The sequence below is a fragment of the Mesoplodon bidens genome (genome assembly GCF_964165515.1).
Source record: "Mesoplodon bidens genome assembly, chromosome: 18".
In the NCBI taxonomy this organism is placed as follows: Eukaryota; Metazoa; Chordata; class Mammalia; order Artiodactyla; family Ziphiidae; genus Mesoplodon; species Mesoplodon bidens.
Window position 1 is genome coordinate 15286823 of NC_138175.1, and position 17246 is coordinate 15304068.

A 17246-nucleotide genomic window follows, 5' to 3' on the forward strand; every position below is an offset into this window, starting at 1 on the left:
CCATATTTTAAGAAACTGTAAGTTTAACCTTTTGAGGCTCTTTTCTTCTCATTTGTGCTTCTATATTAGCTATCTCTGTTACCTCACCTTTTATTTACTCAATTTACTTCAATCTGGCTCCCACTTGCCCAAAACTACACTATTCATATGTTGATAAGGGCTTTCAAATTTCTATCTCCTGCCCCAATCTTCCCTTAGTTCTGATCTCATATATCCAACTGCCTGCTAGACATGTCCAACAGATGTCCCCATTCACCTCAAATTTACAGATTCACAGACTCATAGACATAGAAGACAAACTTACGGTTACCAAAGGGGAAAAGGGCAGGAGGGATAAATTTGGAATTTGGGGTTAACAGATACAGACCACTGTATATAAAATAGATAAACAACAAGGACCTACTATATAGAAAAGGGAACTATATTCAATATCTTATAAGAATCTGTAGTGGAAAAGTATCTGAGGGGAGTTCCCTGGTGGTCTAGTGGTTAGGATTTGACTCTTTCACTGCCATGGCCAGGGTTCACTCCCTGGTCAAAGAACTGAGATTCCACAAGCCACGTGGCACGGCATCCCCCCCCCAAAACAAGTATCTCAAAAAGAATACACACACACACAAAACTGAATCACTTTTCTGTAAACCTGAAACACTGTAAATCAACTACACTGCAACAAAAAAGTAAAATAAAAAAAATTTTACAGATTCAAAACCAGTATCAGACTGAAAAGAAAGTAAAACTATCTCTATTTGAAAATAATATGATCTTGTATACAGAAAATTACCTTCCTAGGTAAGCCACACCAAAAAAATACTATTATAACTGAGTTCAGAAAGGTTGCAGGATACAAGATTTTTAAAACATTAGTTGTATTTCTATGCACTAGAAATAAACAATTCAAAAGTGAAATTAAGAAATCAATTGCGGGCTTCCCTGGTGGCGCAGTGGCTGAGAGTCCGCCTGCCGATGCAGGGGACGCGGGTTCGTGCACCAGTCCGGGAAGATCCCACATGCCGCGGAGCAGCTGGGTCCGTGGGCCATGGCCGCTGGGCCTGCGCGTCTGGAGCCTGTGCTCCGCGGCGGAAGAGGCCGCGGCAGTGAAAGGCCGCGTATCGCAAAAAAACAAACAAACAAAAAACAAAAACAAAAAAACCCCACTATGCTGAGTATAAGAAGCCAGCCACAGAAAGCCAAGTATGTATGATTCCATTTGTATCAATTGTTCAGAATAGGCAAATCTATATAGACAGAATGTAGATTCATGGTTGCCAGGTGTTGTGGGAGTGGGAAGGAATGACTGCTAACAGATATGGGGGTCTCATTTTACAGTGATAAACATGTTCTAAAATTGGATAGTGGTGATGGTTGCACAACTCTCTGAATATACTAAAAAGCACTGAATTGTACACTTTTAAAGGGTGAATTTTATGGTATGTGAATTATATCTCAATGAAGCTGGTTTTTTTTTAATCTCATCATTTTCCCCAAACTTGCTATTGCATTTATATTCCCCATCCTGGTTAACAGCATGATATATTACAAAGTTAGCTACATCAAATAAAAATGGGACTTCATTATAGCTTCTCAAATTGTCTAATAGTCTCTTTTGAAGTTTACATGAAACAGATGTTAAATCAATCGATGTACAATTCTTTGAGGCTCTCTTTCCTTGGCCTTATTTCTTTATATTTAATCTATCCATCACCACTCTCAGAAAGGAACATTCCATTTTGGGGGGGGGTAAGTTATTTATACATGAAATAACATGCTGTTTATTATTATTTTTGGAGGGTTTGCTAGACATTCAGAGTACCTGAAGTCTCTGATCTTCTGAAAGTGGTAAAAAACAGAATGAGGAAGTTCTAATAATCGTTTGGAATGTCTAAGAGTTCTAATTAAAAAACAGACTTATAATCTTAAAAGCCAAGGTTCTAAGTGGAAAATTAGGGATAATTTTAATTTCCCTATATATTTATACTTTGAAATGTTCTATAAAGAAAATGGATTGCTTTTATAATTTTAAAAAAAGAGCTTCTAAACAAAGAATCAAGGACAACCCTGTAGCAATGAATACGTCTATTGCCCATAGTATAGTCTCTAAATACCATTTTTCATTAAAATGAACCAGTTCTTAGAAAAATAATCTATTCCTGGTGTGAGTCAGATGATGAAAAGATCAAGAACTTAATGGAAAATCTAGAATGCTATCAAAGACAGTAGTTGGGTCATGCTGGAAGGACACAGAAAGCAACCTGAAAGAGCTCCTCATAGCTGAGATGGGACAAATTGAGCATCAGAAAGAAAAATGGCTGCAAATGAATTGAAACAAATATAAATAAGCCCATGAGCTCATGATGATAACTCAAAACAGACAATAAAAAATGAAGTCACACAGACAGATTGTGAATATAAACTGAAGGGCAAAGCAATATAGCTTCTAGAAAAGAATAAAGGGAAAGACTGTTAAATTGGACTATATCAAAATGAAATACTTCTTTTAATCAAAAGATGCCATTAAGGTTCTGGTTCTGAGTTAGACAGAGGAAGCCCACTCTACCCTGTCTCTCCCACTGAATTCACCTATAAAACCTGGACAGAATACCTGGAGCATTAGTGAACCCCAAGCAGGCTAAACTCAACGAAATTCAAGCCCAGACACTTCATAATCAAACTGCTGAAAATTAAAGACAAAGGAAAAATCTTTAAAGAAGCCAGAGAAAGATGAAGCACTATTTATACAGGAACAATGGCTCAAATGACTGTATAGTGTGCAGGAGCTCTATCATTCCAACTGCTCTGAAAATCTAAAGCTAGTTCAAAATAAAAAGTTAAACAGACAAATAAATAAATACTGGCTGATATATTTTGGGGTAAAAATGAAACATTTACTTACATTTAAAGAGTAGAACAGGAAACCTCAAAACAAATTTCAAACTCGCAATAGCCACCCCCCCACCCAACACAAGAACACACTCTGTGATTTGAAGTATTTCAGTAGAAAATCTTGTGAAGCAGTGGTGGGTGGCTAAGCAATCCCACTATCTGGTTTCATGACCCTGAACAAGTTCCATATTTTTAGGCCTTAGTTTCCCAAGTTTAAGACCAAGGAGTTGGATTAGATGATCCCTAGTCTTTCCCAGTTCTCATATTTTATGGATCCCTCTTATTCTTCTAAACTGTTTCTCCATCAACTATATGGTAGAGTACCTTAGAGGTTAAGAAGATGAGATTTAGGGTTTCCCTGGTGGCACAGTGGTTAAGAATCCGCCTGCCAATGCAGGGGACACGGGTTCGAGCCCTGGTCCGGGAAGATCCCACATGCCGCGGAGCAACTGAGCCCGTGTGCCACAACTACCGAGCCTGCACTCCAGAGCCCGCGAGCCACCACTAAAGAAGCCCGCGCACCTAGAGTCCGTGCTCTGCAACAAGAGAAGCCACCGCAGTGAGAAGCCCGTGCACTGCAACAAAGAGTAGCCCCTGCTTGCCACAACTAGAGAAAGCCTGCGGGCAGCAACAAAGACCCAACTCAGCCAAAAATAAATAAATTAATTAATTTTAAAAAAATAAAAAGAAGAGATTTAGAACCCGTTAAGATCTCTCCAGAGTAATAATATCTACCTACACGGTTGTAAGGATTAAATGAGAAAAGGTACATAGAGCGCTCAGCACCTTAGTACATGCTCAGCACATAGTAAGGGTATAAAACAAATGCTAGTTGTTATAATGAAAGTTCTGCCTTAAGCCTCCTTCTTTTCCTATATTTAAGTATTATTTTCAAGATAATCTTAACAACTTCCACGGATTTAACACTCCCATGTACCTGACTCCCAGATTTGTATTTCCAAAGCTCCTAGTTTCACACTTCCAACTACCTGCCAGACATCTCCAACTGGATGTCTACCACCACTTACAATTAAACATGCCTGAAACCAAGTCATCACCATCCCTGCAAACCAGATCCTTCTCACAGCTCAAGTCCTGTCAGTCTCCCAAAGCCACCCAGCCTCAAAACCTAAGAGCCAGCTTTGCCTCTTAGGTTCTCTTCCTCAACTCCTTTTTTCAATCAACCATCAACACTTACTGACTATTCCTTCAAGAAGTCTCTATACGAATGATTCCTTCCCATTCCCTAGTTCAGATCCCTACTAATTCACGCCTGAATTATTATTCACGCTGGTGCCAGATTCATCTTTCTCAGGCTCACTTGGATCCCATCACTTCCTGCTACCATCTGCCAAATAAAGGCTAAACTCCTGATATTGCACTCAAGGCCCAAAACAATCTGGACTCAAATTATCTGTGTGTGTGATTCACAGAACATGCACTGAAATTCCTAATACCCCACCTCTGTCCTCCTTTTCCTTTCTGATTACTGAAATTCTGTCGATTTTTAAAGAACCAACCCAAATACTACATCTTCAGAAATATTTCTTTGATTCTAGAGATCTCCCTGATTTTTCAAAGAAGAAAAGTGAATGGGAACTTCCTTACCGACTATCAGAATCTATCATATAGGTATATTAAAAATAGCATTGATATTAGCATAAGACAAAGACATCAATGTAATAGGATAGAGGCCAAAAATAGACCCCCGCTTGTATAGGAACTTAATAATAATAAAGGTGATGCTTCAAATCAGCAGGAAAAGGATGAGCTATATCATAAGTATTGTTGGGACAACTGGCTATCAACAGAGAAAAAAGTCAAGATAGATCCCTACCTCATATCACATTCTAAAAATATAAAAGTACTAGAAGAAAATATAGAGTATGTTTATGACCTAGGATAGGGAAGGAATGTAAAGGTATTAAAGGAAAAGACTGACTAAATCTGATTAAATAAAACTTCTGCACAATAAAAAACAATATGCAAAAATACAAAACAAGTTACAGGCTGGAAAAAAAAATGTGTCACAAATACAGTATACAGAGGATGTATATTCAGAATGTATACAAAAGTCCTTCTGGGGCTTCCCTGGTGGCGCAGTGGTTGAGAGTCCACCTGCCGATGCAGGGGACACGGGTTCGTGCCCCGGTCCGGGAAGATCCCACATGCCACGGAGCGGCTGGACCCGTGAGCCATGGCCGCTGAGCCTGCATGTCCAGAGCCTGTGCTCCGCAATGGGAGAGGCTACAACAGTGAGAGGCCCGCGTACCGCAAAAAAAAAAAAAGTCCTTCTGATCAATATGAAAAAGGATAAACAACAGAAATATCAAGGGTTAATTCAAAGGAGAAGAAAACTTAAAGATCAATGTACATATGACACAATATTCAACCATACTAGTAATCAGGTAAACAAAATCAAAACAACGAGACCAACATTTAATCCATTAGATTAGTAAAAGTTTTAAATGCTAATAATATTAAAAGGTGATATTGTGAGCAAAGGGGTACTCTGATATACTGATAGGATATACATTTGTTTTGCAGTAGTAACTATTAGTATTTTAAATGAGAATAAATATCCTATGACCCAATAACTTCATGTTCAGAGATTTACTCTGAAGCAACACAGGTGCAGGGACTTCCCTGGTGGCGCAGTGGTTAAGAATCCGCCTGTCAATGCAGGGAACATGGGTTCGAGCCCTGGTCTGGGAAGATCCCACATGCCGTGGAGCAATGAAGCCCGTGCGCCACAACTACTGAGGCTGCGCTCTAGAGCCTGCAAGCCACGATGACTGAGCCCATGAGCCACAACTACTGAAGCCCGCGCGCCTAGAGCCCGTGCTCCACAACAAGAGAAGTCACTGCAATGAGAAGCCTGCGCACTGCAACAAAGAGTAGCCCCTGCTCACCGCAACTAGAGAAAGCCTGTGCACATCAACGAAGACCCTATGCAGCCAAAAATAAATAAATTTTTAAAAATAAATAAAATAAAAATTCCGATTACATCATTTAAAAAAAAAAAGAAACACAGGTGCAAAAAGATGCAATTTTACTACAGTGCTATTTGTAATAGTCCATCACTAGGGAAATTGTTATATAAACTATAATACATACATGACATCCAATAGTACGCAACATAAAGAAATGCATATAGAAGATAGTTAAAAAAAGACCTCCAAAACACTGTTGGGAGAAAAAAAGCATGAAGACCAACACCAAATGACAGCATTTATGTAAACAAAATATATTTCTGCAAATACACATTAGATAGGAATAAAAGAAAATTCTCAATAGGTATATACCAAATTGATTATTACATCATAATTATCACATTATATATCACTGCTTAATAGATAACCACTATCGGTATATACTTGTATTAACTCAAAAATTCTACTTGTAGGGCTTCCCTGGTGGCGCAGTGGTTGGGAGTCCGCCTGCCGATGCCGGGGGCACGGGTTCGTGCCCCGGTCCGGGAAGAGTCCACATGCCGCGGAGCGGCTGGGCCCGTGAGCCATGGCCGCTGAGCCTGCGCGTCTGGAGCCTGTGCTCCGCAACGGGAGAGGCCACAACAGTGAGAGGCCCACATACCGCAAAAAAAAAAAAAAATTCTACTTGTAGGAATCACTTCCTCCCTCTACCCTAGAGGTCAGCCATTCTCTTCACTTTTATAATAATAATTTCCTTGTTTTCTTTATGTTTTTGCTACTCATGTATTAGTTATAGCATTTTTAACTACTGTAACAAAAAGAATATACTGGCCCAAACACAAGAGAAATGTAATTCTCTGCTAGGGTGGGCAGTCTGGGTTACCAGGGGTCAACTCTGTCAAGAAACTCCAGCTGATGGTGGCTCTGCCATTTTCAACACGTGACTTCAATATTGCTCTTGATGACTGCCTTCCTACCCTACAGAAGAGGAAAAGAGCAAGAAGTATGCATGGAAGGCTTTAGGAACCAGGTATAAAAGTGGCACACAATTCCACTCCATACCACTTTAGAAAGTTTTGTCACAGGTGCACACCAAACTGCACAAAAGACTGAGAAACGAGATGTAGCTGGGCAGTCATGTGCCCACCTCTAAGTCTTATTACGGAAGAAGGAAAGAGCAGCTTTGGATGGACAGAGAGTGGTACTGTCACACATCTCTAAACAATACAGCTGAGTTTTGCCTGTTTTCGAACTTTAAATGAATGGAAACATACTATATATGCAAGTCTTTTGTATCTGGTTTCTTTTGTTTGTGTTTATGCTCCTTGGATGAAACTGTCTCAAACGTGTACAGAGAATACCACACAGAAAGAAATGCTCAGGCTGGGTGCTATGCTACCTGAGCTATTCAACCCCAGGACTACAACTTCACTAGCAAATCACACCTTCTAGATGCCACTTCCTCTTACATAATAAGGAGTTGATTAATGGGCTCTCTTAATCTCTGTGATTGATCATGCTACCCACTCATCTTTAGTTACATACGTTATTTCAAGGCTTTTATATCATGAATCTGCACTGAGTCAGTCACTCCACTCACTTTCCCCCAGCACCCATCCCAGCAAGACTGATAACTAGCATTTGCACAATGGCCCCTGGAGTACCGGAGACGTTTCATATCCAGCAAACAAAGCAAAACACTAGTTTGAACTTAGGCCCTCTGACCCTGGCCTCATTAACACTATATTCTAAGCTAACGCACCAAAGACTCTATGCAAGAAATATTGAAAGCTGATTGCTAAGATACTTGCTTCAAAAAGAATACTTCAAATTCTTTACAACTCCTCTCTTCAAAAGGAGAGGCTTAAAAAAAAAAAAAGAGATGAGGGCTATTTCCCTTCTCTATATAGTGTGGGCTGTATTTGGCGACTCAATTCTAATAAACAGAAAGTGGTGAAAACGATGATGACTTACGAGGCTAGGTCATAAAAAACACTGAAGCCTCTGTGTGTTGTGTGTATGTATGTGTGTGTGTGTGTTGTGTGTTTGCGTGCACGTGCATGCATGCGCTCATGTGCATGTGTGTGTTTCTCATCACTGGGGGCAGCTAGCTGCCACATCGTGAAGATGCTTAGGCAGCCCTAGAGAAGGGTCCACACAGCAAGCAACTGAGATCTCCTGCCAAAAACTGGTGAGAAACTGGGGCCTTCTACCAACAGCCACATAAGTGAGCCATGTTAGAAGTTAATCTTCCAGCCCCACTCAAGCCTTCAGATGACTGCAGCTTCAGCCAATATAATGAGTACTATCTCACTGAGACTCAACCCAAAACCATCCAGCTAATTCCTCCTAGATTTCTGACCCACAGAAACTGTATGATATAATAAATATTAATATCGTGACTTCCTTGGCAGTCCAGAGGTTAAGATTCTGTGCTACCACTGCAGGGGGCGTGGGTTTGATCCCTGGTCAGAGAACTAAGAGCCCACACGCTGCGCATGGCGTGGCCAAAAAATAAAAATAAATTAAAAAATAAATATTTAATATCATTTTAAGTCACTAAATTTTTTTTAAATTTTTATTTGTTTTTTGGCTGCGTTGGGTCTCCACTGCTGTGCGTGGCCTTTCTCTAGTTGCAGCGAGCAGGGCCTACTTTTCGTTGCAGTGCATGGGCTTCTCACTGAGGTGGCTTCTCTTGTTGCAAAACATGGGCTCTAGGCGCATGGGCTTCAGTAGTTGCAGCATATGGGCTCAGCAGTTGTGGCTCGCGGACTCCAGAGCAAAGTCTCAGTAGTTGCGGTGCATGGGCTTAGCTGCTCCGCAACATGTGGGATCTTCCCAGACCAGGGATCAAACCCGTGTCCCCTGCATTGGCAGGTGGATTCTTAACCACTGCGCCACCAGGGAAGTCCTAAGTCACTAAATTTTGAGGCAATTTGTTACACAGCCAACAGAAAATACCCTTATTTATCTATCTATCTACACACACATACATACTTTTTTTTAACCTTTTATTTCTGGTACCATATACATATATTGCCTATTTTCAAAAGTAACTAGCTTTAAAAATCTCTTTCTCAAATGTAATTTTCTCACTCAACTTATACTAGCTTCTCTGAATTAAAAGAGCTCACTTTTGGAAATGTTCTCTGTTAAAGACTTCCCCCCTGCCCTCCACCAAATATAGTAAGTACTACGAACTGGTACTCTTTTTTTTTTTTTTTGGCTGCGCTGGGTCTTCGCTGCTGCACATGGGCTTTCTCTAGTTGCGCTAGCGGGGGCTACTCTTCCTTGCAGTGCGTGGGCTTCTCATTGCGGTGGCTTCTCTTGTTGCAGAGCACGGGCTCTAGGCATGTGGGCTGCAGTAGTTGTGGCTCACGGGCTCTAGGGCGCAGCCTCAGTAGTTGCAGCACACGGACTTAGCTGCTCTGCAGCATGTGGGATCTTCCCGGACCAGGGCTCGAACCCGTGTCCCCTGCACTGGCAGGTGGATTCTTAACCACTGTGCCACCAGGGAAGCCCCCCAAACCAGTACTCTTTTTGACTTTACTGGAAATATCCTCTTAAGGGAATATTAAGATCCTAGGCATGCTACAATTTATCAGGTGGTATTAATAAATTAATGCAATCATGCCAACTGTTGTGTGTTAAACTGACTTCAAATGCAATCTCACTGGTTATAAAGGAGCTCAACAGCATCTCAAGGCTCAACTTTCATCCCAGAATGACAACATGGAGTGAAGAACTTATGTGCAACCACATATAAAGAGCATCTTACTATCCAAGATTTATTTATTTTTTTAACCAAGCTTTACAGTAATAGATCGGTTGTGTTCCTCAAATTAGTCTTAAAACATTTTCCTCAGATTTAACATCAACCTAGCAACTATTCTCCCTCCATGAACTAACAAAGGAGAGAAATGAATGGAAATAAAATAAAACGAAACCAACTTTTAAGGAACATGTCAGAAAATATTGTTGTGATTAATCTCCAAAATTTATAAGCAGCTCATGCAGCTCAATAACAAAAAAACAAACAACCCAATCCAAAAATGGGCAGAAGACCTAAATAGACATTTCTCCACAGAAGATATACAGACTGCCAACAAACACATGAAAGGATGCTCAACATCTTTACTCATTAGAGAAATGCAAATCAAAACTACAATGAGATATCATCTCACACCAGTCAGAATGGCCATCATCAAAAAATCTAGAAACAATAAATGCTGGAGAGGGTGTGGAAAAAAGGGAACACTCTTGCACTGCTGGTGGGAATGTGAATTGGTACAGCCGCTATGGAGAACGGTATGGAGGTTCCTTAAAAAACTACAAATAGAACTACCATATGACCCAGCAATCCCACTACTAGGCATATACCCTGAGAAAACCATAATTCAAAAAGAGACATGTACCAAAATGTTCATAGCAGCCCTATTTACAATAGCCCGGAGATGGAAACAACCTAAGTGTCCATCATCGGATGAATGGATAAAGAAGATGTGGCACATATATACAATGGAATATTACTCAGCCATAAAAAGAAACGAAACTGAGCTATTTGTAATGAGGTGGATAGGCCTAGAGTGTGTCATACAGAGTGAAGTTAGTCAGAAAGAGAAAGACAAATACCGTATGCTAACACATATATATGGAATTAAAAAAAAAAAATGTCATGAAGAACCTAGGGGTAAAACGGGAATAAAGACACAGACCTACTTGAGAATGGACTTGAGGATATGGGGAGGGGGAAGGGTAAGCTGTGACAAAGCGAAAGAGAGGCATGGACATATATACACTACCAAATGTAAGGTAGATAGATAGTGGGAAGCAGCCGCAGAGCACAGGGAGATCAGCTCGGTGCTTTGTGACCGCCTGGAGGGGTGGGATGGGGAGGGTGGGAGGGAGGGAGATGCATGAGGGAAGGGATGTGGGAACAGATGTATATGTATGACTGATTCACTTTGTTATAAAGCAGAAACTAATTTAAAAAATAAATAAATAAATTAAAAAAAAAAAAAGAAAATATTGTTGTGGTGAAAAATTATAAATAAAATCTTTTGTGAAGTGCATTTAATAAAACTGGCTTGTGACGTGTCACAAGAGTTCAGATAAAATCAATAATTTGAGGAATGAGAGCAGGGAATCTTAGTAAATGGTTATGCCTACATACACTAATAACTTAGTTACTAGTTCGACTGATAAATGGGTCAGATTATCTCAAAACTGTTAGGTGTTAAACAGCTCTGTTATTTACTAGCTGTATGACCTTGAACAAGAACTTCTCTGTCTCTGTAAAATGAGACAACAGTTCCTAGAGCATAACGTGGCTACACTGAGTAAACTGGGTAATTCATAAGCATAAAAGCACACAGTAAGCACTCAAAACATGGTACTCAGTAGTATTACTAGTTATTGATGTATATTTGGAGAGTAATATTCAGAAATATTCTGACTTCCTTAAGTCTAACTTCATGACTAAAGTGATCAGATGAAAAATAGTCAATAGGGGAAAAATGCACCAAAAGAGAAGAGCATGTAAAATATCCGAGATTTAAAGCTTACTAAATTCAACAATACACATGTCTGATGTGTTCATCAAATGTTAAGTCATATATGATAATAACCACCTACTTCTCAACATTCTCAAACTATCTAGAAGTTCATGGACTTTACAAAGAACTTGAAAATATAACTGATACTAAAGCTATGATTTGATCAAGATGCTGGCAAAAGTACATAACAATTCTGTAAGTCAGCAAAACACCAGAACAAAGAGAGCAAAAATAAAAAGGGAAGGCTGTTTTTGCTGTTGTTTTCTAACTACATTAGTAAATTGGCTTAAAAATGGCTTTGGATAAAATATTTTTAAAAGGCTGAAGACAGAGGTACAAATAATCAATTAAAAGTCATTAATGTATCCACACAGCCGCTGATAAATCCTTACCACCATAAAATCGAAGCATACAGCCAAGGTCAGGATTTGCCGCCTCCTCCTGTATACGCACAGGGTCATCAAACCCCAGCCTGGACAAGTAATCATAAACAATCTGAAGAGGTCGTTCAGTAGGTTCCAATCTCCTGCTTACACAATTCAAAAGAAAAATATTTGTTAAGTAATAAACACACTTCATTTGATTTTTAAAATCTTTTAATATGCTCTAGATTTTTACTTCTATATCAAGATTTTCTCTAATATCACATGATACAACTAATCTAAACAAGTGGTGCTCAAAGTTTTTGGTCTCGGGATCCCTCTATAGTTTTTGAGGCCCCCAAAGAGCTTTTGTTTACACGGGGTATATCTATTGACATTTACTGAATGAGAAACTAAACTTAAGAATTTCTAAATATTTAGTTATTCATTTTTAAATAACAATGAACACATTACATGTTAACAAATATTTTTTGAAAACTATATTTTCAGAATAAAACAAATTTAGTGAGAAGACTTGCATTGTTTTACATTTTATAAATCTCTTTAACAGCTGGTTTAATAGAAGACAGCTAGATCCTCTAGAAAACTCCATTATATACTTACAAGACTGAAAGTGAAAAAGAAAATTAATACCTCATTATTATGAAAGAGTTTTGACCTCATGCACCTCTTCAAAAAGTCTCAGAGACCCCCAGAGGGCCCTTTGAGAACCTCTGGTTCAAACTTAAAGGCATCGAATTGAAATTATGAGCTATAAAAGATTGTACCTGGCCATAACTGATTTCACATAAGCTGCAACACAATTATAAATGGAGACTTTGGGTTGCTGACTATATCCTATATATTTCCTCTGGCTTCACAGATGATTTTTCCATAAAAACTAGGAATGAACTGCCCAGTAATTCCCCAGAAATCATCAGACTACATGGTTCTGACTGAAAGCTAGGTAAAACCAGAATGTTAGTAATCACTTGTGGCTTCTGGTGACACTGCATATTTTAAAATCACACAGACTTAAGGAGGCTCATTTACAATTCTTTTAACAGAAAGCAAAGAGTCATAAATACAGCAGCTAAGAGCATGAGCTCCAAAAGTCAGACTGCCTGGGTTTGAATCTCACTTCTGCCACTTACCAACTGCACGTGTACCCCTAGACAAGTTACTTAACTTCATTGTCTTAAATTCCTCATCAGTATAATGGGTAGTGCCTAACTCACAGAGTTGTTATTAGAAGTATTTATTTATTTGCTTACAAGAAGATATCACATAGTATATAAAGTGCTTAGCAAATTATGTGGCATGTAGTAGTGTTCAATAATGTACTGACATTATTCAAAAAATTCTTAGGAATAAAATTTTAATTAGAATAAAAATAAAATGTCTCCCCTATCTGAAACAAAAACCAAAGAAGAAGTATAGGAAAGCCTGTATGTTTAAAAGATCTTGAAGAACATTATTCATATCCTAAAAGGATTCTGTTTAGAAAACTTAAGTCTTGTATTAATCAGAAGCAACATGATAAACCTTCCATCATGGCAAAAAGATATGAAAGAACTCTGCGTTTTGTGGTTAAAGAACTAGAAAATACTGGTTGGCAATATGCTTTAATTTAAAAAAACATGAAATGGGAATACTACAAAGTGGAATATAAACAACTGTAAAAATATGGTAATTTAGGAATGGAAATCATATTGGTGAGTACAGAAAGTAAAAAATAAAAATAGGGACTTCCCTGGTGGTCCAGTGGCTAAGACTCCACGCTCCCAATGCAGGGGGCTAAGGTTTGATCCCTGGTCAGGGAACTAGATCCCACATGCCGCAACTAAGACCCAACACAGCCAAATAAATAAACATTTTTAAAAAAATCTAAAATAAATAAATAAAAATAAAAGTAAAACCACTTCCTGGCCCTTCCTGACTGTTCAGTTCTGACTTTCAGCTTCCATCAGCTCAGAACTACTACATGGGGAATGACCAAAGAACTAAAAGCCTACAAAGACCAATACATATTGAATTTAATAGAAATGAAAAATAAACTTTTCAGAATAAAAATATCAGTTACAATTAATCTCTAGCCAAATAAAATAAAAATCCACAAAGGGCTGTGACAATATTAGGCACCTTCCCAGTACAATGGTAGAATTCTTCTAAGAAGGATGTTTTTTTTTTTTTTTTGCAGTACGCAGGCCTCTCACTGTTGTGGCCTCTCCTGTTGCGGAGCACAGGCTCCAGACGCGCAAGCTCAGCGGCCACGGCTCACGGGCCCAGCCACTCCGCGGCATGTGGGATCTTCCCGGACCAGGGCATGAACCCGTGTCCCCTGCATCGGCAGGCGGACTCTCAACCACTGCGCCACCAGGGAAGCCCAGAAGGATGCATTTTAAGAGAGACTTCTAATAAACTACATCCTGGACGGGTCAATTAGCCATGTAATAGGAAGACTGACTGAAGGATTAACCTGAAGACAAGGTGACCAAGGGCATAAAGAACTCTCTCTACCTTCCAATGTCAAGAAGGATTAGACTTACTCTATCTAGATTGCTCCAAAGAATAGGACTAGGACCAAGGAGAAGTTGCACAGGTAGACTGGATTAAAAAATGAGGAAAAACCTTAATGATTAGAGATGCCCAATAATGAAACAGACTACCTCTCAAAGTAGCTCACAGAGAGCTAGAGAGCCCTCTGTCATGGACACTTTAGAAGTCTCCTCTAAGAACCAAGTTGGGCCAGATGATCTTTAGGGTCTTTTAAAACTCAGGGCTCTTTCAGGTATTTAAGACACCTTTCTAATATAATACAAATTCTACTTGAACACTGCTATTATTTTTGGATACAGAGATCAATGTACTTAAATATACTCCCTTATAATGATCACATATTCAAGACCAAGAAATATTATTAATACTTTCAGGCTAAAGCTCACTAACTCAATTTTCCTATTTCTCTCTGGAAAACCAGGAGAAATGGAAATATCCTAATTCTGACATATTTTACCTGATCAAATTTCCTGGTCTAAAAAGGCTCTGTAGATTTTGGAAAACCTCTTTCTATATTTCCACCTAAAGAAAGTATTCTCCCTGGTGGGAGGGAAAAAAAAATCAAGAGAATCTCAACATCTGCTCTTATTAATTTAGCATAAATGAGCAAACAAGAAATAGTTCAAGAACTGCAAAAACAAGGGACTAATTCCATTTACTCATTAAACTCATCTGCTTAAGAGAGTAGGGTATGGGGGAGGGAAATGCTGTAATATGCTTACAGATCAATTTTGTGTTTCAAAGTTCCAAAAGTTTAACGGGCTGCTAATTAGCTGTGTGTTAAATCTCTCACAAATCAAAGGAAATATATATACTGCAAAACAGGTGTAGGAGAGAGTATGTTAGCGAAGAAAGGTTCCATTCAGCATTTGAAATACTTCCACTGCGGCTTTAAGAAGAGACAATATGACTATTGTTAACAGTTTTAGTTTGCTTCTAATGCTTCAAGGAGCTACAATAGTCCTTGTAAATCTGAATATATGTGCATATGGTTATTTTTCTCCAAACCAGCCAACCAATACAGTGGTGCTATCAACAGTGTCTGTAGCTCTTAGCCAATCTGAACAGCGCCCACAGTTAAGTTAGAGGTAAGAGAAGAGTACATCTCATTCCAGGTATCATTTCACAAAAATTCTAGTTAATAGTGGGAGGCAAAAGTATACATTATTAAAATCCAACATATTGTATCCAAGACCCTAACAAAGCAGAGCAGCATTCTCTACATCAAAGTCAGGTTAAAACTCAATCTCTGGGCATCTATAAGGTAAAATCTGCAAAATTTTAAGACCGACAATACAGATCATGATACAAACAACAAGGATACTTCGATGAATGTTTACCCCATACGTGACACTATGCTGGGAAGTATCTCACATTTTACAAAACTAGGAAGTAAGAAAAATGAGGTTCAGAGAGTCACACAATTAGTACATATGGCATCAGGGTTTGAACCTGTGTCGGTTTCCTTACAAAGCCTAGCCTCCTTTAGGGAAACAATATCATTTTCTAAATGTAGATAAAAAATGTATGCAGAAGAGAGCTCAAAGCACTTCATATGTTAACTTACATCAAGAAAACATAAAAAGTTATGTTTTAAAATTACTGTACGTCATTAGTCTAATACATCATCATTTGAAAGATAGACTATTTTTATGCATCATTGTTGTATGAGAGTCTTTCTAGCCTTCGTGGTCCCTGGCTCCTGTGGGATAGATTTTAAATCCTCAGAGTTTCCTGAGTAATGGGAGTGTCTTAGTTATTCATGAGCCCCTTGGATCACCCCTAGGTTTATGCTAAGAAATGAGCTGACTCAGGATGGGGGCTGGTCACCAGAAAGACCAACCACGTGAAGAGAGGGCTGGGGCTTGGAGTGAGCCCGACCTTGGGGAAGCGGAGGGCTGGAGATTTGAGTTCAAGCACCTACCTGATCAATGATTAAATCAGTCAAGCCTACCCTATAATACCTCAATAAAAACTCTGTACTGAAACTTCCCGATGGATGAACACACTAATGTGCTGGGAGCGTAACACGGATGCTCCCAGACCTCGCCCTGTGTGTGTCTTCATTTGGCTGGTCCTGATTTGTATCCTTTATACGAAAATTGTAATCTTAAATGTTGCTTTCTTGTGTTCTGTGAGACATTCTAGTGAATTACTGAACCTGAAGGGGTCATGGGAGCCCCCTAAATTTTTATCCAGTTGGCCAGAAGTGCAACCAGAGTATAAAGTCAGGGCGGTCTTGTTGGGAGACCAGGCCCTTTAACTTGTTTTTGTTTGTTTGTTTTAATTTTTATTTTATATTGGAGTATAGCTGATTAACAACGTTGTGTTAGTTTCAGGTGTAATGTCCTTTAACTTGTGAAGGAAGTTTGTGCAAACTCTGCGTGGTTAGTGTCAGAACTGTACTGCAGTAAACCAGATGGCATTGTAATAACCATTAAGAAAGAAAAAACACTGCCAGTTAGACTATGACCTACCAACAACTGTTAAGATACACACTGATTTTAGAAGTATTAAAGTGTAAAAACAAAACAAAGTTTTAATAAAAACAAATTACTTAATGTGTAACACATTCTTTTAAAGCTTTAAAATACTACTGAAATATGAAACACAAAATAAAAATAATCTCCTTTTTCCTTCCTCAGGGTTAATCAGCTCAGTATGTATCCTGAAACAGGAATTTCGTTCCACTTTTACAATATCAAAATATGGTAAACAAAACTATAGTGACTTGTTAAGAGGTCACCCATCAAGTCAGTGATAGTAAAGGAATTAGAACTCAGGATCCCAAATCCTAAGGGCATAATTTTCTGTTAGATATATTTTATCGATTCTTAGCTTATCTTAAAAGATAGTGTATCAACCACAGAAATCTTAGTCATTTTGATGACTGAAAATAAAAGTAAAAGTATGACCATGAGCCAAAGGGCACTTCATTTTGTTATATGTGATAT

General features: G+C 38.8%; 1 protein-coding gene across 3 annotated transcripts in view; it reads right to left on the reverse strand.

The window, feature by feature from the left end:
• Positions 1 to 17246, reverse strand: part of PHLPP2 (PH domain and leucine rich repeat protein phosphatase 2) — a 74968-nt gene that overhangs the window by 44760 nt on the left and 12962 nt on the right. For all 3 annotated transcript variants that reach the window (XM_081216143.1, XM_081216142.1, XM_081216144.1), the window contains one exon: positions 11764 to 11897. In XM_081216143.1, the coding sequence (XP_081072269.1) occupies positions 11764 to 11897 (134 nt within the window). The remainder of the gene's footprint in view (positions 1 to 11763; positions 11898 to 17246) is intronic.